This window comes from Bidens hawaiensis, unplaced genomic scaffold (assembly GCF_021521415.1).
Source record: "Bidens hawaiensis isolate Kalapana, Puna unplaced genomic scaffold, B.hawaiensis_p1.1 tig00045941_1, whole genome shotgun sequence".
In the NCBI taxonomy this organism is placed as follows: Eukaryota; Viridiplantae; Streptophyta; class Magnoliopsida; order Asterales; family Asteraceae; genus Bidens; species Bidens hawaiensis.
The window spans coordinates 15,943-38,522 of record NW_027498171.1 but is presented as its reverse complement, the minus strand read 5'-3'; the positions used below and the strand labels follow the sequence as shown (position 1 = coordinate 38,522).

Sequence of the window (22,580 nt, the reverse complement as noted above, 5' to 3'; positions counted from 1 at the left end):
GCAATTGAGGCCTTTTTGATAAGATTGACTAGTTGTTATTGACTATTCGATTATTGTTATTGTAACTCAGCTGCATCAAGTTCTCCATGAACAATTCCAGCCCTGTGTATGCCATCTTTTCCATCTAACAAACCAATAAAAGGTGAATAAGAGTTCTTGATAAGCTCAATCAAGTTGTTGTATATCATTTCATAAAGAATGGTATAATAAAATGAATCATTATGAGGGAATAAATAAATAGGGTGTTTGGTTGATTAATAGAATAGAATCATCTATTAAAGTATTCACGTCCCCTCCACCATATTCTATCCTATAATTTAACTGAAATGATAATTATCTATTTTTTAAATTATTCATTTCATTACCTATACCAAACAGAGCTTTAGCACCAAAAAAAAACAACTTTAATTCGGGAAACAAAACAAGGGTGTTTTTTTTCCTTCAAACTATGATGAAGACACAAATAAGGATTTATCTTTGTTTTATGTTTATTGTACGTTATGGTTACCCTTATGTTATCGTTCCTAGTTTCTAACCAAAGGTATTTACTAAAGTGGAATGATTCTAATATCAAAATTAACAGGGCAGCGCCTTTCAAGCCGCAACTCAAGGCTAAGGCGACTCTTCCCATCAAATAAATAAAGGAAGTGCCAGTCAACAAAAGGATGGGAAACGAAACATGGGAGGCAAGGTTGTAATGTGTATGCACTGTGGGAAGATAGGTCAAAAATTGCCCCCGAATGTAGCCAGGGGCGGACACACTAACAAGTCGGGGGTGTCCCCCGTCCCTGTGAAAAAAAAAATTTAGTGTTAATATACCGAAAAATCCCCCCCCCCGTGTAAAATTTTGACCCCGACCCCTGTGAAATTTTGAAGCCGAACCCTGTATAATTTCAAGACGACCCCCATGAGATTTTGAGACTAACCGTAGTAAAAAATAAAATGAAAATTTTATAAATATAATTATATAAACATTATATAAACAATTTTTCCTATTAATATCAATAAGTCCATTAATATCCAATCCAATTTTAAGCCCAAGACCCAACTCAAACCCTACTCAATTTTTAGCCCAATACCCAATCTCATTCTAAAATAATATTTTCTTTTACCACCTGATCAGTTTACCGCCTCTCACCCTCTGATCGGCCAAACATAATTAGTCACACCCTCTCCCTCTGATCGGCCTCCCTCCCTGGTCCGTTCGTCTTTCTCAACTCACCGGAATTGGAAATCGGCCTCCCTCTGCCTCCTCTGACTCAGTGACTCAAGGTGACAACTGACAAACTCACAAACAGTTCCATAATTCCAATTTCCAACATCCATCCTTGTGATAAGGTATAACATAAATACATAATACATTAAATTTATGTCTAATTTAGTTAGGCTTTAAGATTTTTAGGTTAATGATGTTTAGATTATGTTAAAAAAATGGGGGAATTTTGTGATTTTAGGTTAATAGTTTGTTAATTGACTAGTTTGATTACTTGCTAAGTTTGTTGTATTTCTGATCTTATAAGAAGAAAGAATTATGAATCCGATAATGGAGAGATTTCTTAAACAGAAAGGTAATCAAGGATCGTCTTCTAAGACTCCCGAGTTTGTTGAATTGGATGATCTTCCTTCGAGTCCCGCCGATAGAAAACCAATCTCTAGTTATAACGTGAATCAACGAGATGCAATAAGAAGAACATATCTACTAAGAGGACCATGTCAACCAAGCGGTGTGGCATTTCCATATAGAATGATCGGTAATGATTCAAGACGTTTTCCGGTTAGTTGGTATACTAATTTTAAGGGGTGTTTAGAGTATTGTATAAAAAACGATAGTGTTTATTGCTTACATTGCTACTTGTTCAAGGATCAAGTTAGAAATCTCCAAGAAGCTTTCATTAGTGAGGGGTTTAACGGTTGGACTAGACAAGATAAAGTTCAACGTCATCAAGGGGAGTTTAATAGTTTGCATAATAAAGCCTTTAAAATGGGTGAAGATTTGCTTAACCAAGATCAATCGATACAAACTTTTGTTGATAAAAAGAGTGAGAAGGAAAAGTCCAATTATCGACTTAGATTAGGTGCTTCTAGTAGTCTTACAAAAAGACTAGTGAAGTTAGGGGCACCATTTCGTGGTCACGATGAATCAAAAGATTCATTAAATAAAGGGCTTTTCTTGGAAATTTTAGAATTAATGGGAGAACAAAACGAAGAGCTTGGCAAGGTTATTTTAGGTATTGCACCCGGGAATAGCCAAATGACAAGTCCAACAATTCAACAAGATCTTATACATTGCTTTGCTCAAGAGGTATTAAAACAAAATTTTGAAGATCTTGGTGAACATTATTTCTCTTTATTAGTTTATGAATCATGTGATGTATCCAACAAGGAACAAATGTCCACGGTTATTCGATACGTGGATAAATATGGGGTGGTTAAGGAATGGTTTATTGGGCTTGTTCATGTCTTGGAGATGTCGGCGTTAACTCTCAAATCCGCTATTGATGATTTATTTAGCTGACATGGACTTAGTTTGGGCAAGATTAGAGGCCAAGGTTATGATGGCGCAAGTAATATGTCGGGTGAGTTCAACGGGTTAAGGGCTTTAATTTTAAAAGAAAATGTTTCGGCTTTTTATATACATTGTTTTGCTCACTAACTTCAACTTGTTGTTGTGGGTGTTGCGAACAAACATAAGCCTATTTGGGATTTTTTTGAAATGGTTGCATCTTTAGCAAATGTCAAATGACAAGATAGCTTCGAGAAAGTAAAAAAAACACTTGAGAGGTGTCTTGGTTACCGGAAGTGGGTTGAATCAAGAGATATCTCTTACAAGGTCCGAAGATACACGTTGGAATTCCCACTATAAAACACTTGATCGTTTGGTTATTTTATATCCAATGATCATGGATGTGCTTAAATATGTTGAAGAAACGGGTAAGACGAAAACTATCATGAGCCAAGCGCAAGGACTTTAATTGGAAATGAAAAAATACGACTTTGTATTTTACTTGCACTTGATGTTGCATATTTTAGACGTCACAAACTCATTGTCTCAATGTCTTTAAAGAAAAGAACAAGATTTGGTGAACACGAGTTCATTGGTTTCTTCAACCAAGCGGCAGCTTGAAGACTTTAGGTTGGAGGGGTATAACAAGTTTGTGGAGAAGGTTAGCTCTTTTTGTGAAAAACATGATATTCTAGAGGTAAATATGGATGATGACTACATTAACATACTAACGCCAAGAAAAAAACAAACATGAAAAATCGCCACTATTATGAGTATGATTGCTTCAATGCGGTTCTAGATTTGCAAATCCAAGAGTTTGGGGACCGTTTTAACGAGGTAACATCCGACTTGCTTGTTTCTTTGAGTTGTTTAACTCCTTGTGATAATTTTCGGGCATTTTCTATTCCAAAAATATTACGATTAGTCGAGTTGTACCCATATGATTTTGATGAAAGTGATAAAAGAAGACTCATGGTTGAACTCGCGACATACATCGATAATTTGAAAAGAGATAAACGATTTAAAAACTTGAATGGTTTAGCAAGTCTTGTTCAATTGATGGTTCAAACAAATAAACATCATTCCTTTGCATTGATGTATCGTTTGTTAAAGTTAGCTATCGTATTACCCGTCGCAACCGCAACCGTTGAAAGATCCTTTTCGGCGATGAAGTATGTGAAGCCCGATTTGCGTAATCGAATGGGTGATGAAAATTTAAGCGACGGTTGTATTTGTTACATTGAGAAAGACTTGCTTATCAATGTTAAAGTAGATGATGTAATGGTTAGATTTCAAAAAATGAAAACTCGTAGAGAACAACTTTAATGTATTTGTTATCTAATATTTTGTTTGGTAATCCTTTTTTATATATATATGACCCGACTCGACCCGACCCGATTCAACCAGACAGTTGTATTAGTACCGACCATAAAAGTTCCCGACCCCTATGAGAAAATTTCCTGGATCTGCCACTTAATGTAGCCCCTGCACTACACGTCGTCTAAGCCAACGAAATAAAGTCTGGATATACTCAAGGATGCCGAGTTCCTTCCCAATAGAAGGAAATCAAAGGTTCATGCTTTATTAAAAAGTTGAAGAATACTAATATAAAAGTTAAGAGATAAAGGTAAGTTAAGCTAAAAAAAAACTCGGGAACAATTACACTAAATTGGACGTAAGAAATAAGAAGAATCGTAAAGAAATTCTCATTCATGCATCATAATAATTATGTACTTACAGTGTGAGGAGAGGAGAGGAGAGATGATATGCGCAGAAGATGAGAACGGTGATGATGATTTATAGAATTATTACAGGGATTAAGCGAAGGAGTTGGTGATTAATGAGAAACCTCACCAGCGACGACCAAGACTCGCTTACAAGTCAACTGCCTTCTTTCCTTTTATTTTCTTCATTTCATACATAATGTCGGTTCCTTCATTGTTCATTTATTCTTTTCTTTTTCTTTTATTTTGTTTTTTATTACTTTATTATTATGATGGATCATGTTGCATTCATCAAATGTGCTTGAAGAAAACTTCTATACATGTTTCTCTTATAAAAACACCCACTTTACACTCATATTGAAGGTTTTGTGGAGAGTTTGAAGGCTTGAATGCTATCATCACCATCATCCCTCATCATCATCATCCATCACCATTGAAGAAGGAAGATTTATCCACATTGGTTAGATTGTTCTAGTTTGATCATGTGTTTGTTATCTTTACCTCTTTTGATGTTCATAACCATGCTCATTATGAGCTAAACTCAATTTACCATCTAATTTCTATGAAGAAGCTTTGTTCTACTTGACGATTATATTGAACATGTGATTTAGTTTGGTAAAGTACATGGTTATTTTACAATTATCCTTTGATGAAGAAATGTTTTATCACTTTAACTCAATACATCAAGGTTGATGTCTAATAATCATTCATGATTCACTCATGTTCTTGGAGACTAGAAATGGCAAAAAGAATAACTTGATAACTTATTCAAGATAAAATATGGATCCTTATATTGTACTTAAAAATGATGAGATATAAGTTATGATCTATTTCTCTAGTTTTGATAAATAACATTGTTAACACGGTTGCTTAGGTTATGATGCTAGCTAAAGAAATCATATGTTAATGGAATGTGTAATTATAACCTAATTAAACCAACCAATGGGAGGTTGTGTGAGTTAACTACAATCACCAGAAGTTGTTAGAATTGGTATTTGAGAAATCGAAGTTAATCCTAATCTTTCTACTTTACCAAACTACTTGCCTACTTAAATTGACATTCTCGTGGTAGTATGATATTAAGCAAGGGTCGACTTGAAAATACGCATGCTACTTTGTTTTATGTCATAGAATATTCTCACTTAGAAATGAGGGGCTATTCTATCATATATTATTATGGCATGTTTATCACATGTTACTTAATAATCATCACGGAAGAATGGAGTGGATTCTTGATCATAGATGGTAACCTTCATATAATTGAATTACTCATTTAGAATTTTTCTTCTTGTCACCTACATATTTTATATATATAAGTATTTCTATTTTATAAAAAGTGTAATAAAATCAACCCCAAAATGATTAAAACTCTCCGATTGAACTAAAACGAAGATTCACTATTAGAAACATTTGTGCCCACGGATCGATACTTGGTTCTTACCAATATTATTCTACATATACGATAGGTACACTTGCCTATTTTGTGTGTGTTTAGTCTTAGTAGAAATCACTTTTATAAATTTAAAACATGATCTTGTGCGAAAGTTAAATCTCCTATTTTATATTTTACCACACTCAACGCATCACATCAATAATAAAGGGATTCAAAACTTGGTTACTATTATAGGGTGCAGTTACTATACACTAATGCCTTAACGTACGGTAGGTACGTGAGACGCTCAAAGGCGAAAATCAAAGGCAAAAACCTAAAACGCTCACAAAAACTTAAACGCTCAGCAAACGCTCAAAAACAGTCTTCATGAAAAAAAGTGAAAAATTGATTGATTAACCATCCAAAACTGTTTTTTTCGGTGAATCAATGATTGATTGGATATGTATTGACGATTACGAGATGTTTGGATGTGATTTCATGGATCGATTCGTGAAAAAATGGATTCGCGTACTTAATGTACGTTAAGACATTATTGTATTGGATTTTTTCCCTACTAATATAGAGAATAATCTTTTATATTATATATAACATATTTGAATGCCGGTTCTTCTCTCAAATTTAATTCTTTTGTATGAATTTAAGAACCAGTTATGTGCTCTAGATGTAACCACACTATTAGACGGTTCGTTATGGGCGCCCAAGGGGGTTGAAAGGGTGGTTTTGGAAGTGAACACCGCATAGGGGCACTATTGTTGGGGTGCTCGCGTTATGGAGGTGATTTTGTGGGCCCTCTACTTTTCTCTCTTTCATTTTCTCATACATACAAACACGTGTGTGTATATATATAATGAGGCGCTAAAGGGGCTTTAAACCAAAGTAAGCGTTATGGAGAAGGGCTTCGAAGCTCAGTGACGTGAAGGGGCTTTAAGTGAACAACCTTAATACACTAAAAAATAATAATAGGGCAATTAGGTAATTTTACTTGTTTTCTATTTCTCTCACCATCAATATATGTGTCACACCCGATACCAATAGTTGGTATTTGTTTTATCACTATCAAAATTTTGTTATATAGCATAACCTTGTTTGAATAAAATATACTTTTGTTAGAGTTGTGAACATTGTTTAACTAATGCTAATATTAGTCTCGAATAGGGATGAGCTCGGTACCGACCGGTATTGGTATCGAAATTCCCGATCCAGAAAATCGTAATCTTTTGGTATCGGTATCGGTACCTGTAATAAAGGTAAAATTCGGGAAATACCGGTAACGAATACTCAAAACATTGGTACCGATTTGGTATCGACAGTACCAAGTCGGTAACAATACCGAATTTGTTCATCCATAGTCTCAAAGTTGTAGTACTTTAGTCTAGGCCGTTGGATATGAGTTTGGAGAATAACTACGTGCTCTGGACGGACTAAGTATATACACTTCATAAAGTTCAAACCAGAATTATATTTGTAAAGGGGATATTGTTGCCAAGTATTTTTCAATTTAAAAGGATTACTCTATAAAATAGTAACCAAGTTTTAAAATTGTTTCAATCAAGTCACTCATAAAATCTTTTATTCCAATTAGGTCACTAAAGTTTCTTTATTGTTCTAATCCTATATATTTTACCTAGATAGCAGGTTTTGTAGGTTTTTTTTTTATTTTAGAATAGTTTGACATTGCAAAATATTATTTTTTTTAATTGTCAATATTAGTAAAAATTGAGAAAAAAAATTAATTGTGAAAATATGAAAAAAAAACTGAAAAATTGTAAAAAAAAGTTATTATTTTTTTTTGCAATTTTTCAGTTTTTTTTTTTCTTTGCAATTTTCAAGATTATTTTTTTTTTGCAATTTGTCGCAATTTAAAAATTATTTTTCTCAATTTTTATAAAATATTTTGCAGTGTCAAACTATTTAAAAAAAAACTACATAACCTGCTATCGAGGTAAATTATCTAGGATTAGAACAAAAAGAAAATTTTAGTGACCTGATTGGAACAAAAACTTTTATGAGTGATCTGATTGAAACAATTTCAAAACTTGCTACTATCCTATAGAGTTGCCCCTATAATAAACTAATGTTTTTATGAGGTTTGTAAATTTTGTCATAAGGAAATAGAGGAATAATTTTTTTTATCTAGGACCATATTATCCGCAATTAAATATAAATTAAATACGTTTTCTGAGTTAGATGTTACACTAATCAGTTCTTTCATGTTTGAACCAAACATGTTGAAACTGATTTTCACGAAAAAGTAGCATAAGGGTAACTCCCCGCCCTTAACTTATAGATAAATACTAGGATTAATTTCATATATACCCTTATAAATATTAAAAATATCATGTATGTCCACCCAAAACTATAAATATCATATATACCCAACTTATATGATTTTTCTTTTAATAACAATTATACCCTTTCTAAATTACCATTTAAACTAAACAAATAAACTCTGAAAACTGACATAGAACTATTAACTAAAAACTGATGGTTCCGATTAAATCCAAACCACCCCACCATCTTCTTTGGCTTGCCACCATCTTGTTCGTTTTTCCGGCAACAAGTTCTACTACATTTTCCGTCTAAAACTTTAAAGTGCCGAAGGTTCTTTGAGTTCTTGTCAATATTGAATCCGCACGTCAATTCTAGTGATTTGTTTCTCCGGCCACACCTTCCACCACCCTTCAACCAAGTGTTGGCTCAACGACGGCCACCATGCAAGTCTCTGTTTTCGATTATACTGCTCCGATTTTTCCAAATCCCATAAAAACTGACAAGGCCCAGAATCCCAAATTTCAAACCTGACTTCGAAATCGTCATCGCCGGAAGTCAAAACCGGTTCAATCGAACAAGTTTGTCAGTTTTCGAAGTGTGGTTTTGAGGTTCAAAAACGGTTGACAGAATCTTGGGCCGCGGTGTTTGTTCTGAACTGCATCTTCATTGAAGATTTTGTTAAATTGTTGAATGAAAAACTTTTTTAAATTGTTGTTGAATTTGAGTTTATTTAGAATATAGTATGGATTTTTGGTGGCTGAGGGAGCAAAAACGCTTTTTGTCATAACAGGCAACGAGTGGTGGAGTGAGGGCGGTGGGGATTTTAGTGTTTTTGTTGAGTTCTGGATTTAAAAGGGTAAAACTGGCATTTGTTAAATTATTTTTAATGAATAGGGTATATATGATATTTTAATTAATTTGTAATGGCATATATGATATATTTAGTTTTGTGTGGGTATATATGATATTTTCAATGTTTATAGGGGTATATATGAAATTGCCTCTAAATGCTAATAGTCATTATGAAAGATAGTATTATGTAAATATATATTATATATAATATATAACCTCCTTTATAACCCTAATTAGGGGAAGTTAACATACAAACTAAAAAGTTGTACTAAATATGCGTATCAAATAGTGTAATTATATATAAAAATAGTGTAATTATGCAATTACATTGTAGTTGTTTTGGATAAAAATCAGCTAAGGATAATGTATCCAAATCTGTTATGTGAGGTTTAGTGCTAAATTGATAACAATGAATATAAGAACGAAATTGAGATAAACACAGCGATTTGTTGCGAGGAAAAACCCTTTGATCTTGTTCAGATCAAAAGAAAAAAACCGGGTGATGACAACTTGTCGATCACCAATTTATTAATCAAAAAAGGTTACATGTGTTTGGAGATGGTGATCGATGTTACAATGATTGCTAGTGAGTAGAGAGAATTTTGAGTTCTGCTCTAAGTGTGTGTGTGTATACAAGTGAGTCCTAATCGATCATTATCTCGATGTTTATAAAGGAAATTACACATAACAATAACTCCTAACTATCCGCCACTCTTCCACAACTCCCCTAACATTCGTTTGACCACGTGCTGAGAGCTTTCCAGTAGCGAATATTAAGGTAGACTCAGTCATAGAGTCGTTGCTCTTATTGAATAATAACCTGCACACGTGAAACAATTGTTAATAATACCAACCTCTGAGGATCCTTGATCTTCGACATGGCTCTGGAACTCTTCAAGAGGATAACTGATTCAGACATATCTTCAAGGATAACATATCCTCTGTATAGAAAATATCAGTCCTAACAGTAGTGTAATTATCTTCAAGGATAACATATTCTCCAATTTGAATGTAATTCTTGATTGGGAGGATCCAGGATCCTTGGCTTGCTGAGGATGATGGATCCCAAAGTACAATCTGTTTGTCAGTTGTTATCTCCCCAACTTCTTGTTCTCCTATTGCTAGCGAGAGTATATGGATGATTAGGATCTTCGTATCTTCTGGAATTTTCAAGTATGAGGCTAAATTTGCTAAGGCATCTACCCCAACATTTTCCTCTCTTGGTACCTGTATGATACTAAACAACTCGAAGGATTTTGCTAATTCCTTCACAATTTCTAAATATTTGATCATTTTTTCACCTTTCACGGTGTAAGAACCGTTAAAGTGGTTAGTTATAAGTAAAGAATCCATATAAACTTGAAGATACCTGATCCTCATTTAAAGAATCCAATTAAACCTGCGATGAGTGCTTCATACTCTGCCTCATTGTTGGTGGCTTGATATGCACATGCAATGGACTGGGGTATTATGTCCCCCTGTGGTGATTTCAGTAGTATGCCCAATCTCGTTCCTCTTACGTTGGATGCTCCATCTGTAAAGAGGATCCAAGGATCCTTGGTTTCTTCTAGTTGTTGAACCTCCAAGTCGGCTTCTTTCTGCATGTCACTGCTGAAATCAGCCACAAAGTCTGCAATTGCCTGCGATTTGATAGCTGTTCTAGGCTCATACTGAATGTCTTATGCACTCAGCTTTACAACCCACTTAGCCATCCTACCTGACAATTATGGCTTTCTAAGAACATTCTTAACAGGATAGTTAGTTCTCAATATAATAATATGAGTCTCAAAATAATGTCTTAATTTAGTAGAAGCCATAATAAGTGCAAGAATTAACTTTTATAAATGAGAATACTTGGCTTCTGCGTCTAAAAGACTCTTACTTACATAATAAACAGGATGTTGTTCACCTTCATGGTCCTTAACAAGGACAACACTTACTGCCTTTCCTGAAACAGCTAGGTAGAGATATAAGGATTCTCCATCCACAGGCTTCATTAGAGCCGGTGTTGAGGATAAGTAATCCTTTAAGGATTTTAGGGCGGCTTCATGCTTCTCTGTCCATTCGAACTTCTTGTTTTTTCTGAGGACATCATAGAAGTCTTTGCACTTCTCCGAGGATCTGGAAATAAATCTGTTGAGAGCAGCTATTCTTCCCGTCAACCTCTGGACATCCTTAACATTCGCAAGAGACTTCAAGTTGACGATGGCTTCTATCTGCTCAGGGCTTGCTTCTATTCCTCTTTTGGTCACCATGTATCCTAGGAACTTCCCAGCCTTGACACTAAAGTGGCATTTTGAAGGAATCAGCTTCATGTTGTACTGATCCAGGATGTTGAAAGCTTCTTCAAGATCCTTGAGGTGATCCTCAGCCTTCTTTGATTTCACCACCATGTCATCTATGTAGACTTCCATGGTTTTTCCTAGTTGATCCTTGAACATCATGTTGACCAGTCTTTGATATGTTGCCCCTGTATTTCTTAGTCCGAACAGCATAGCAATATAACAATATATGCCGGTAGGAGTCATGAATGCTGTATCCTCTTGATCAGATGGTTCCATATGAATTTGTTGAAATCCAGAGGAAGCATCCATAAAGGTGAGCATCTCATTTCCTTTTGTTGCATCCACCATGGAATCTATATGTGGTAACGGGAAAGGATCCTTGGGGCATGCCTTGTTTAAATCAGTAAAATCGACACACACCCTCCACTTTCCATTCTTTTTAGAAACAACAACCACATTAGCTAACCATCGAGGATACTTAACCTCTCTGATCATACCGGCCTTAAGAAGTTATTCAACTTCTTCTTGTATGATCGTGTTCCTCTCAGGAGCGAATTTCCTTCACTTCTGATGGACGGGTTTAATAGATAAATCAAGACCTATTTTGTGTGTAATTACCTCCTTAGAAATACCTGTCATGTCTGAATGTTTAAAGGCAAACGTGGATTTTCTTCGCTTTAGGAAGGATATCATATCCTCCTCAATTTCATTAGGGATACCGGATCCTAGGAACACTTACACATCTGGATCCTCGGGGTCCAAGGATATTTCCTTTAAGTCCTTCTCACGAGCTTCCAGCACGTCCCTAGGATGCTGCTGTGGTTGCTACGCTATCATCTGTTTAGCTGCTGGCTTCATTGATGAGGAGTAGTAGTTCTTGGCTTCGACTTGGTCACCATCTATCCTTACCACTCTCCAAGGAGTTGGTAGTTTGATGCATTGATGGTAAGTAGAGGCCACTGCCTTCGTCCCATGTAGCCAATACCTGCCTAAAATAATATTGCAACAAGAAAGGTTATCTATAACGCAAAAATTTTTGTACGAGTTTAACCCTTCGATGTATATTGGGAGTTTGATGTCCCCCAATGTCTTCTTGGTTTCTCCACTGAATCCGACTAACACCGACGTCCTCGGGAGGATTTCTGAGTCTGGGATGTTCATCTTCTGAAGGACATCATGTTGGATGATGTTGACCGAGCTTCCACCATCGACAAGGATCCTACGCACATAATGGTTAGCAATAAACAAAGTAACAATCAAACCGTCATGATGAGGATCCTAGATGCTTGATTTATCTTCTTCATCAAAGAAAATCCTTTTGTCTGTTGTCAATTTGGTGGATATAACTGGTCGTTCCCCGTTATCCAATTTGGTTTCCTTGGCAAGTCTCTTAGCTGCGGAGAAGGAAGTGCCACATATGTCTGATCCTCCGGAGATGAAGTTAATCACTTGAGCATCTGGTGGGGGCGGAGTTGCTTTTTGAGGAACCTCTTCAGGATCCTGGATCCTGGACTTTTTCCTTTCCAAGATCTCCTTAAAGTGACCCTTGCTCAGGAGGTATCCAATTTCCCTCCTTAAACCGATGCAATCATCCTTCATGTGGCCAAAATCCTCATGGAAAGCACACCATTTGGATTTGTCTCTGAAGGTGGTTGACTTTTCGTTCTTTCGGGGCCACTCGTTTTCTCACCCAGATCCTTCATGGCAAAAATTAAACCATGAGTTTCTATTGAGAAGCAGTATTCCGAGATGCTTTGGTAGTCTTCATCATCGTCTCCTTCTTCAACCGCTCGGACGTTCTGATTGATAAATTTGGAGTAGGGTTTCGAGTTGTTGTTCTTGAACGAGAACCCTTGCTTCTTGTCGGATGATTCTTGTTTTGTTTGACTCCCCAGACGATACTGGATCCTCTTGTCATCTTCCAACCGTATTAATCTGAGTGCCCTGTTTCTGACTTCGTCTAAAGACCTGCAAGGAGTCATCACAAGATCATCATAAAAGGGGGAGCCCCTCTGAAGTCCCATCTTGAATGCTTCGACAGCAGTAGCCATGTCAAGATTAGGGATTTCTAAAGCTTCCCTGCCTAACCTTGTAACAAAATCCCTAAGGGATTCATCACTAGATTGGATAACTCGGTATAAATCACTAGTTAACTTCTCAAATTTCCTACTACGGGAAAATTGATTGTTGAACAAGTTAACTAGGTGTGAGAAAGAAGTAATTGAAAAGGGAGGAAGACTTAGCAGCCACTTTAATGCAGATCATGTCAGTGTGGATCCGAAACCCTTACATAAACAAGCTTCCTTGAGTCTTTCAGGAATAGGATTGATCTCCATCCTTTCTCTGTACTGAGCTACATGCTCCTCAGAATCAGTGGTCCCATCATAAGTCTTCATGTTGGGGGTCAGGAATCGCTTCGGGATTTCAGCATCACAGATAGGTGGAGCAAATCTGGATAACTTGTGGCTTCCTTCTGGTATCTCGAGAATTGGACGGACCACCCCCGGTACACTGGATATCATATCCTTCAGCTTTTGTAGTTCCTTAGCCATAGCTTGGTTGATACCTGCATCCTGCATAGAACCACGGTTAGCATCTAAGGATATAGGATCATAAAATTTACCTCTTTGTTGGGTGAAGGTTGGCATCCCGGATAAGTAGCTGAGGTAAGAAGCGTCCGCTACAGGGGTCGGTCCACTGGAAGCGATGGTCTGCATGGGGATTATATCTCCTTCATGGACCTCGGATGACCTTTGATGTTGAACCCTTGAGGATCCTTGATCCTGAAGGAGGATCTTTGACTGGGGTTGAAGGATCCTAATGGTTGAGAGTTGAATGATCCTTGAAGATACAGTCCTGAGGATCTTGGTTGAAGGATGGATGATCCTTGTGGGAAAGTTGAGGGTCCTTGAGCTAGTTGACCCATGGATCCAGGTTGAAGGATAGATGATCCTTGCTGGAAGTATGAGGATCCTTGAGTTTTCTAACCCATTGACCCTTGTTGAAGGATAGATAATCCTGGCTGAAACAGTGAGGATCCTTGAGTTTGTGGACCCATGGACCCTTGTTGAAGGATAGATGATCCTTGAGTAAACTGAGCCAAGGATCCTAGGCATCAAGGGAGTGTGATCCTCCGTTGGACTCTTAGTCTTCTTGAGATCTTCTATCTCACGAAGGATCCTCTGGTTGGTCTTGGTTTGTTGCTCCATATATGCTTTGACCTGCGAAAACATATTAGAAACATCATTGTTAGCATTAACCATCGAAATGGCAGCAGTGGTTCTGGAGCTCTGAAAGACTGGCAGATGTGTCTTGCTTTCAGCAGCAGCAGGCCGTGGTGCTCCCGTGATTGGCGGAGGAATTGGCGGAAAAGTCCTTGATGAGAGAGGAACCAAAGATGGCATGGTTGATGAAGCAGAGGTTGATTGAGAGGCCATTGATAGTGATATGCATATGAAAAGGTTGAAAATGATAGGGTATTTTCTGGATTATAGCACCAATTGCCCTACGGTGGGCGCCAAATTGTTTTGGATAAAAATCAGCTAAGGATAATGTATCCAAATCTGTTATGTGAGGTTTAGTGCTAAATTGATAACAATGAATATAAGAATGAAATTTAGAAGAACACAACGATTTGTTGCGAGGAAAAACCCTTTGATCTTGTTCAGATCAAAAGAAAAAACCTCGGGTGATGACAACTTGCCGATCACCAATTTATTAATCAAAAAAGGTTACAAGTGTTTGGAGATGATGAACGATGTTACAATGATTGCTAGTGAGTAGAGAGAATTTTGAGTTCTGCTCTAAGTGTGTGTGTGTGTATACAAGTGAGTCCTAATCGTTCATTATCTAGATGTTTATAAAGGAAATTACAAATAACAATAACTCCTAACTATCCGCCACTCTTCCACAACTCCCCTAACGTTCGTTTGACCACGTGCTGAAAGCTTTCTAGTAGCAAATATTAAGGTAGACTCAGTCATAGAGTCGTTGCTCTTGTTGAATAATAACCTGCACACGTGAAACAATTGTTAATAATACCAACCTCTGAGGATCCTTGATCTTTGACATGGCTCTGGAACTCTTCAAGAGGATAACTGATCCAGACATATCTTCAAGGATAACATATCCTCAGTATAGAAAATATCAATCCTAACAGTAGTGTAATTATAATATACTATAATTACAATACATTATAATTACATTATGTTGTATATACAATTTATTAGTACAATCATAATTCATAATCAACACACATTTATGATTTATCTTTCGTGATGTAATTGTTACATCAGTTTAGCTCCAAAGAAAGAAACTGATCAAATGTAGATGTCAAGGTGAATATCACGTGATATCTATAAAGTTTACTTCGATCCTCTAAACATGTTGCACTTGATATATTTTGAGACGCGTTTAGTCAATAACGAGTAAGAAATAGTATGTGAAAGATGATCTAATCGGATGCTTTGATATTAACCGAAACAAGGGCGTACCTTATAAGGCGGCGGGGGTGGGTGTCCCCAGTCACTAGTATTTTATTTTATTTTATTTTATTATATCCTCTTCATAGTTCTATACATAATAAGATTATTACATGCTAAAATAGTAAGTCACTATAGATTTATTTTCTCCTATTGTTACAGATACAACTAACCACAATAACAGTAATAAGACACGAACATCTTCTTCTTTGAACAAACTACATTCTGGAAAGCGTACGTTATAAAGAATCGTGTAAGAGTATGCGACATACTTATGACTGATTCGACACAAGATCCAAAGCCGGATGATTCTAAAATCATTAACATCAATGTTAAAGGAATTTCAAAAGGTTATGAGTATTTAGTCTATAACCCATGGATCTTTAATGTTCCTTGCATAATAGCATCTTACCATTTAATAATTTAACACATTACTTGGATTATGGTGATTAGAGTGTTAAACGCATATCAAGGAAAATGTTGGTGTCCCAGCTAAGTTACAAAGATGTTATTAATGGAAAATGATGCCTTCAATCAAAAGGATTTCTTTAAAATTCCAAAGAAGACAATTTGCACTTATCGTATGTTTTGTGGTGAAATTAAATAAGAGTCAATGACAGTTATCTAGAGTTTGTTAGTTTCTAAGATATCCGGTTTTTACACATGGTTTGCAATATGTTGCATTATCAAGGGTAAAAATAAGACGTTCTGAAACTATTTATTTTTATAAAAATTGGAAAACGTTACGGATAGAATATCCAACTACTAATCAGACTAACATATAATTATATTGTTAGATAGGTATACAAAACCTAAGCTTAAAACATTAGGTGAAACTTAAATGTGACTTAATTGGAACTGTAATTATACTTTATTACTATTCCATGAAATTTTCCCTCATATATACATATTGCTCATACGCGCGCGCACTGTTTGTGATTTTAATATTTGTTTCCGCATCCAAAATGCATGATTCGCAAAGTATTACCTAATAAAAGCCATATTGTCTCACATTTTCTCTCACAATTAAGATGTTTTTGTTACATATTACCATCAACTAAGACACAAGGAATTGTGGTGAATGTTAAAACAGGAAGAGTAGCATAAAATATGCGGCTTACAAAAAGTTAAAAAAAAAAACAATCATTTTACATGCACAATTCTTGTACTTTACCAACTGCCCGTAGTCTCCGCATCACGGAACTGATAAAAATCATCAGGTTTCACTATATTCACATCCTCAAATTCATTGTCGTCTGAAAGTTGAAAAAATAAACAGCACGCACTCATTTCAGAATAAAGTCTTAAAGCAATACTTAATAGGTTCAACAGGGTTGTGTTTCATCTCTAATGGGTCAAACGGGTTGAAAGCTGTCCGAAGTCAATTTCAATGCATACATATATATTGTTAAAGTAATTTATTGTAATAAAAAATAACGCAATAATCGTTCATGAAAAGAAGAAAAGTGTTAATGGATCACTGGTACTTAAAAGGTGAACAGTTTCGACTATGCCTGTAAACGAACCGAGCGTTCGGTGAACAGTTCGACGGGAAGTTCGGTAATTTAATCAACGAACAAACATGAACAAAAAGTTTGTGTCCGTTTAATTAAGCGAACAAACATGAACATATGTTTCGTTCGTTATGTTCATTTATGTCAATTTGCATTCGTTTACATATTAATAGAAAATAATTAATTATTATTTGGATAAGTCATCTACTTAATGGCTTTATAGTTGTCAGTACGTCATACGTGTTCACTTATGTTTGTTTGTGTTCATTTACGTTTGTTCATATATGCTCATTTATGTTCGTTTTTGTTTGTTCATTTATGTTCGTGAACTGTTCATTTAGATTTTAAACAAACACGAACATGTTTATTTTTAAACGAACGAACATGAACACAAATATTTGTTTGATAAGTGTTTGTGTTCGTGTTCGTTTAAAGTCAAATTAATGAACACGAACATGCCCTTGTTCATGTTCGTTCGGTTTGTTTACACGCCTAGACTTTCAACCAAACCCATTTTGACTTGTTATCCGTTCCACTTGACCCGATCATATTGCCACCAACAAACCAAATATATCCGTAACATGCTGAATAAAAAAAACAAGAAATTCTAAAAAAGTTAAAAAAAAATAACCTTTTCGCAAGACAAGTGCCACAACAGCATCATTCTCAACCTATAAAAAACATGGAGAGAAAAAAGTCAATAAAATAACTGAATCAAGATAACATTTACTACGATGGCAACGTGAGCATTCTCCCATATCCACCCATGCTTCCATCCTACCCGGGGTCCACCTAGGCCCAATTATTCAGGCCCATATCTACCCAGTCCTGACCCGAACAACTATTATCTTGATATACACTAGCCTCCTTTAAGAAGTTATGATCATCAAATAGTACTGAAAGAAGGTACTAAATCTATTATTCAACAGCCCTATAATCAGAGGAATTTACAGAAAAATGACTCGGGAATTTAAAGAGTCATTCAAGATAGGGGCACTTCTGCAGAGCCTGTTTTGGTTAAGAAGAAAGTCAGTCAATGGCGTATGCACATTGACTACACGAGGTTAAATGAAGTTACAATTGAGCATATATTTGCAATTCCTTTAGTACAGGAATTACTGGATGAGTTACACAATTCGTCTGTTTTTTTTTTCAAAAAATCAAGAATGCGTATGAATGATGTTTACAAAACAACAGTTCGGCCTAATGAACGACATTAAGGGTTTCTAGTTATGTCCTTTGGAGGCACTAAAGTTGAGTATTTGGGTCAAAGGATCTTGGCCCAGCGAGTTGCAGCTTGCAACATCCTTAAATATTAAACAGATTAGAAGGTTTCTAGGTTTGACGGGATCCTATTCATTCATAGATTTGGAATGCTCACAAAATCTCTTAACCGAATTACTAAAAAGGATGCTTTCCATTAGAGTACAATAGCACCAGATGCATTTGAAAGACTCAGAACATTTCAGAGTCAAGACCGATGCATCTGAATGGGCATAGTTGTTAATAACGAATAGTGGTCAATAACAGCAAGCTACCCATACACTATGTAGCGATAGCGATAAAATAGCGGCCGCTATTTGATGTTTAGCAATAGCGTATTAAAAAATTAAAAAAATAATTTAAGGTTTTATTCATGAATTCAAGATTTTACGATGCAACGGGTGAAGATTGGTGTTGTTTGGTCGATTAAAATGCCTCGGTTTTTATTATTTAAAAAAAAAAGAAAAAGACGACTTAATTGTAGCTATTTGACGCTATTGAGCGCTAAAGATCAGATAGCGCTGGATCATATAGCACTCGTTATGAGCGCTATTAACAACTATGTGCATGAATATAGTATAGATGACTGTTTAAATGTAAGATCAACACCCTATTGCATTTATCAGTAAATATTTATCTGCTAGACAACTCCTGACCATTCTTTTGCAGTCAAGCAACGGTTTTATTACTTGATAGTTGACTACAAAGATCATCACAACACCTTTACAACACACCTGGCTTTCTAATCTTATACGCTATGACTACAAAATAGCCTATAAACAAGACAAGGAGAATATTGCTGTTCATGACAAATAAGATTCATCATAAAACGAAAAAAAGCTCAAAACCTTTTGATCTGCCAACGTCTTTGAATCATCCAACACTTCTCCGCTTGACACTAAAATGAGACGCTGATCATTAATCGGTTGATCAATGAGGTTATGCAACTTTTGCTTAATGTCTAGAATCTTCTCAGTAGCATCACAATGGAGAAAATAAGTTGTCTTATTGCGCTTAACACGAATATACATCGCCTGCATTAAAGTCAAAAAACTTTCATAAAATTTGTAGCTAAGAAAACAGAACAGTTATTGATAACATTATAACACTTAACAACTTCTTGCATTACAAAAGACAGAAACTTTGCCATAATAATTATATAATAATTTATTAACGAACGAGCAAATAATTTTATTAAACACGAGAAAACAATATTACTGGTATGACCAGTGTTGTAAACATCGCTAGGCGCTAGTCATGCGATGGGTTACCGACTAGTGATTAACAGGGATTAATCAAATTAGACTTTTTATATGTAATTTTTCAAAATTATATATAAAGTTCACATATTATGGTTCAAACATAAATAATTAAACGTAAATAAAACAAAGAAAAAAATTCAAACATTAACATACTAGCTCATGGATCTGGCCAGGTCGGGAACTCAGGTAAAAAACCAAGGTCCGGTTTTGACCCCCTTTGCCCGATTACCTATTTGTTGGTTTGATTAGGTGAGATTGCATCACCGAACCGTTAACCGAACCGAAATTAACGGACAGCTGAATTAACTGACAAGTGGTTATTGGTTACTTTTTGTACCCTCGGTTAACCGAACCGAACCGAACCACACACACCCCTAAATTTACAATCAACACCACTTTACCAATTGCTTTCTTACACCCAATTTGACAATCAAACTGACAATGTAACTGAAAAAGATCAAAACTTTATAACAATTTAACAATCCACTTGCAATTAATGCAAACCCATTTAACAATTTTAACAAATTTGAACTTTAATCAGATTTGAAACCCTAGTTTTTTCTTGATAACAATTAGAGCTAATATTATTAATATTAATCGAATTGATCAAAGAATGAAAGTCAATGAAGAGAAGATAACGAACCATTATTGAATGAATTGAAGCTCCGCCGTTGATCTTACACTGCAATCGGTAACTCGCCGGAATTAGTTTAGGGCTTCTGGTTTTTATTTTTAATTTTATATAGATATAATACAAAAAATAAAAAGATAACAATAATAATAATAATAATGTGAGTTTGATATGTAACCCCTCTTACATATATTAAAAACCTTGTTTTAGGGGGTGTTTGTTTTTTCTTCAAACATCTTCAAGGGAGCTAATGTCTGCAGGCGCGCAGACATTACCCTTGAAGACTGTTTGTTTTTTTTCTTAAAACAGATCTGAAGTTATCTTCTTTCATCTTAAAAGAAAAGCAAGGAAATCTTGCTTAAAACATCTTCACAAAAAAACCCTACTCTTCTCCCTTTGCAGCCACCCTCTCATCCACTGCTCCTACCACCGTCCGCCAACACCACCACCCACCGTACGCCGCCACCACCACCCCCGTACCCCGCCGCCACCGTCCACCACCATCCACCGCCACCACCACCGTCCACCACCCACCATCCATCACCACCACCGTCCACCACCCACCATCCATCACCACCACCGTCCACCACCCACCATCCATCACCACCACCGTCCGCCACCACCACCACCATCCATCACCGCCACCACCACCATCCATCACCCACCACCACCACCACCACCATCCATCACCGCCACCACCACCACCATCCATCACCGCCACCACCACCGTCCACCACCCACCATCCATCACCACCACCGTCCACCACCCACCATCCATCACCACCACCGTCCGCCACCACCACCACCATCCATCACCACCACCGTCCACCACCCACCATCCATCACCACCACCACCATCCATCACCACCACCACCATCCATCACCGCCACCACCACCATCCATCACCCACCACCACCACCATCCATCACCACCACCGTCCACCACCAACCAAAACCATCCATCACCACCACCCATTGTCCACCACCACCATCCACCGCCACTACCCACCGTCCGCCGCCACTACCACCATCCACCACCACCACCTTCCACCACCCACCAAAACCAAATCGGCATGGCAAGCAAAGACTAAAAACTAGATGTAACTTGAATAAATGACTTCTATCTTGTGAGATAAGTTTGACAGTTATGCAGACAGTATCAGCTTATAAAAACAAACAGTCTTATATTTTCAGCTTGCAGATCTTCAGACCACATCTTCAGTTGCAGACATGAAAACAGATGAAATCAGCTTGCAGACAGTTTATGTCTGCAAAAACAAACAGCACCTTAGTCCCTATAGTAAAAGTAATAGTTTTTTTAAAAGTGTTTGGAACCACCTTCAATACATTAATAAGCATTTTTGAGACATGAGACGGGATATCAACATTTTTTTTCTTTTTTAAGTGTGATTGGAACTACCTCCAATACTTGAGTAAATCTTTCTGAAACGGGATGTTACCGTCCATACTGATTTTGATGCGCTATGTTCAACTCACACAAGAAAATTATCAAAGAAGAAACCCACCGTTGTGGTAAATCCTATCGAATTAGGGTTTGAACCGGAGACTATAAGATCTCAAGTCTTAACCATCATCTACATTCCAATGGACCAGGAGGCTATAACAGTTCCGAAGTATAAGATTATCGGGGCTAACGTGTTGATGTATTTGGAAGGCTCGAGATGATAAGATTTTCAATAGTAATTGCTTTTCATGTTGTGGAATTTTGAAAGAAATTATGTTATTTGGTTTTATTTGAATGAAAAATAGGTGATAGCAGGGGCGGATTTAGTACGCACTGATTTTCAAAGTTTGCGTTAAAAGGATATATAAAATATATAAAGAGTATTAATGAATCCATAAGTTTTTTAGAAGTGAACCCATGTAAAAAAAGATTAAGACGGTGTGGTGGTAAACTCCTTATTAAAAACCATTACAATCTTTTTTAAGGTCTCAAGTTCAAGTCTTCCAAAGACTCGTTTTTATTACATTTTTTTTTTGAAAAACCAACACTGTATTATTAGTTTGAGGTTTACTTGAAAGGTCAAGTCAAAGTCTTTCTAAGTCCTATTTTGGTAAAAAAAAAATTTGTTTGGTAAACCATCATTGCGTATTTAATTGAGATTTTTGATAGCTAAAAAAGAATGTTTTTGCTTCAGATGATTTCCAAACATATTCACACATCACGCATTCATAACTCATTTGTTGTATTTTTTTCATTTTTAATGACGTTACATGTTTTTTAAATTAACATATTATTTTATTATTGTATCGTAGTATATAATATTCTACAATAATGCTCGACCGCCCCGGAAAATTTAACATTTGATTGTGTGAAATTTGAACCGATAAAAGGTGAACCCATAGGAAAAATATTCCAGATCCGCCACTGGGTGATAGTC

At 36.3% G+C, this 22,580-nt stretch overlaps 2 protein-coding genes across 2 annotated transcripts; one reads left to right on the top strand and one right to left on the bottom strand.

Moving 5' to 3' along the window:
- Positions 1–1,543: 1,543 nt before the first annotated feature.
- Positions 1,544–2,515, top strand: LOC143596012 (uncharacterized). The gene has a single exon (XM_077074893.1). The coding sequence runs from the start codon at positions 1,544–1,546 to the stop codon at positions 2,513–2,515; it is 972 nt and encodes a 323-aa protein (XP_076931008.1).
- A 13,992-nt stretch (positions 2,516–16,507) lies between these two features.
- On the bottom strand, positions 16,508–20,294 carry LOC143596013 (polyubiquitin 9-like). The gene is made up of 4 exons (XM_077074894.1): positions 20,192–20,294; positions 19,135–19,320; positions 17,655–17,694; positions 16,508–16,765 (listed from the first exon to the last, which is right to left on the bottom strand). The coding sequence occupies exons 1-4, from the start codon at positions 20,192–20,194 to the stop codon at positions 16,680–16,682; spliced, it is 315 nt and encodes a 104-aa protein (XP_076931009.1). The 5' UTR covers positions 20,195–20,294; the 3' UTR covers positions 16,508–16,679.
- Between the last annotated feature and the right edge of the window lie 2,286 nt (positions 20,295–22,580).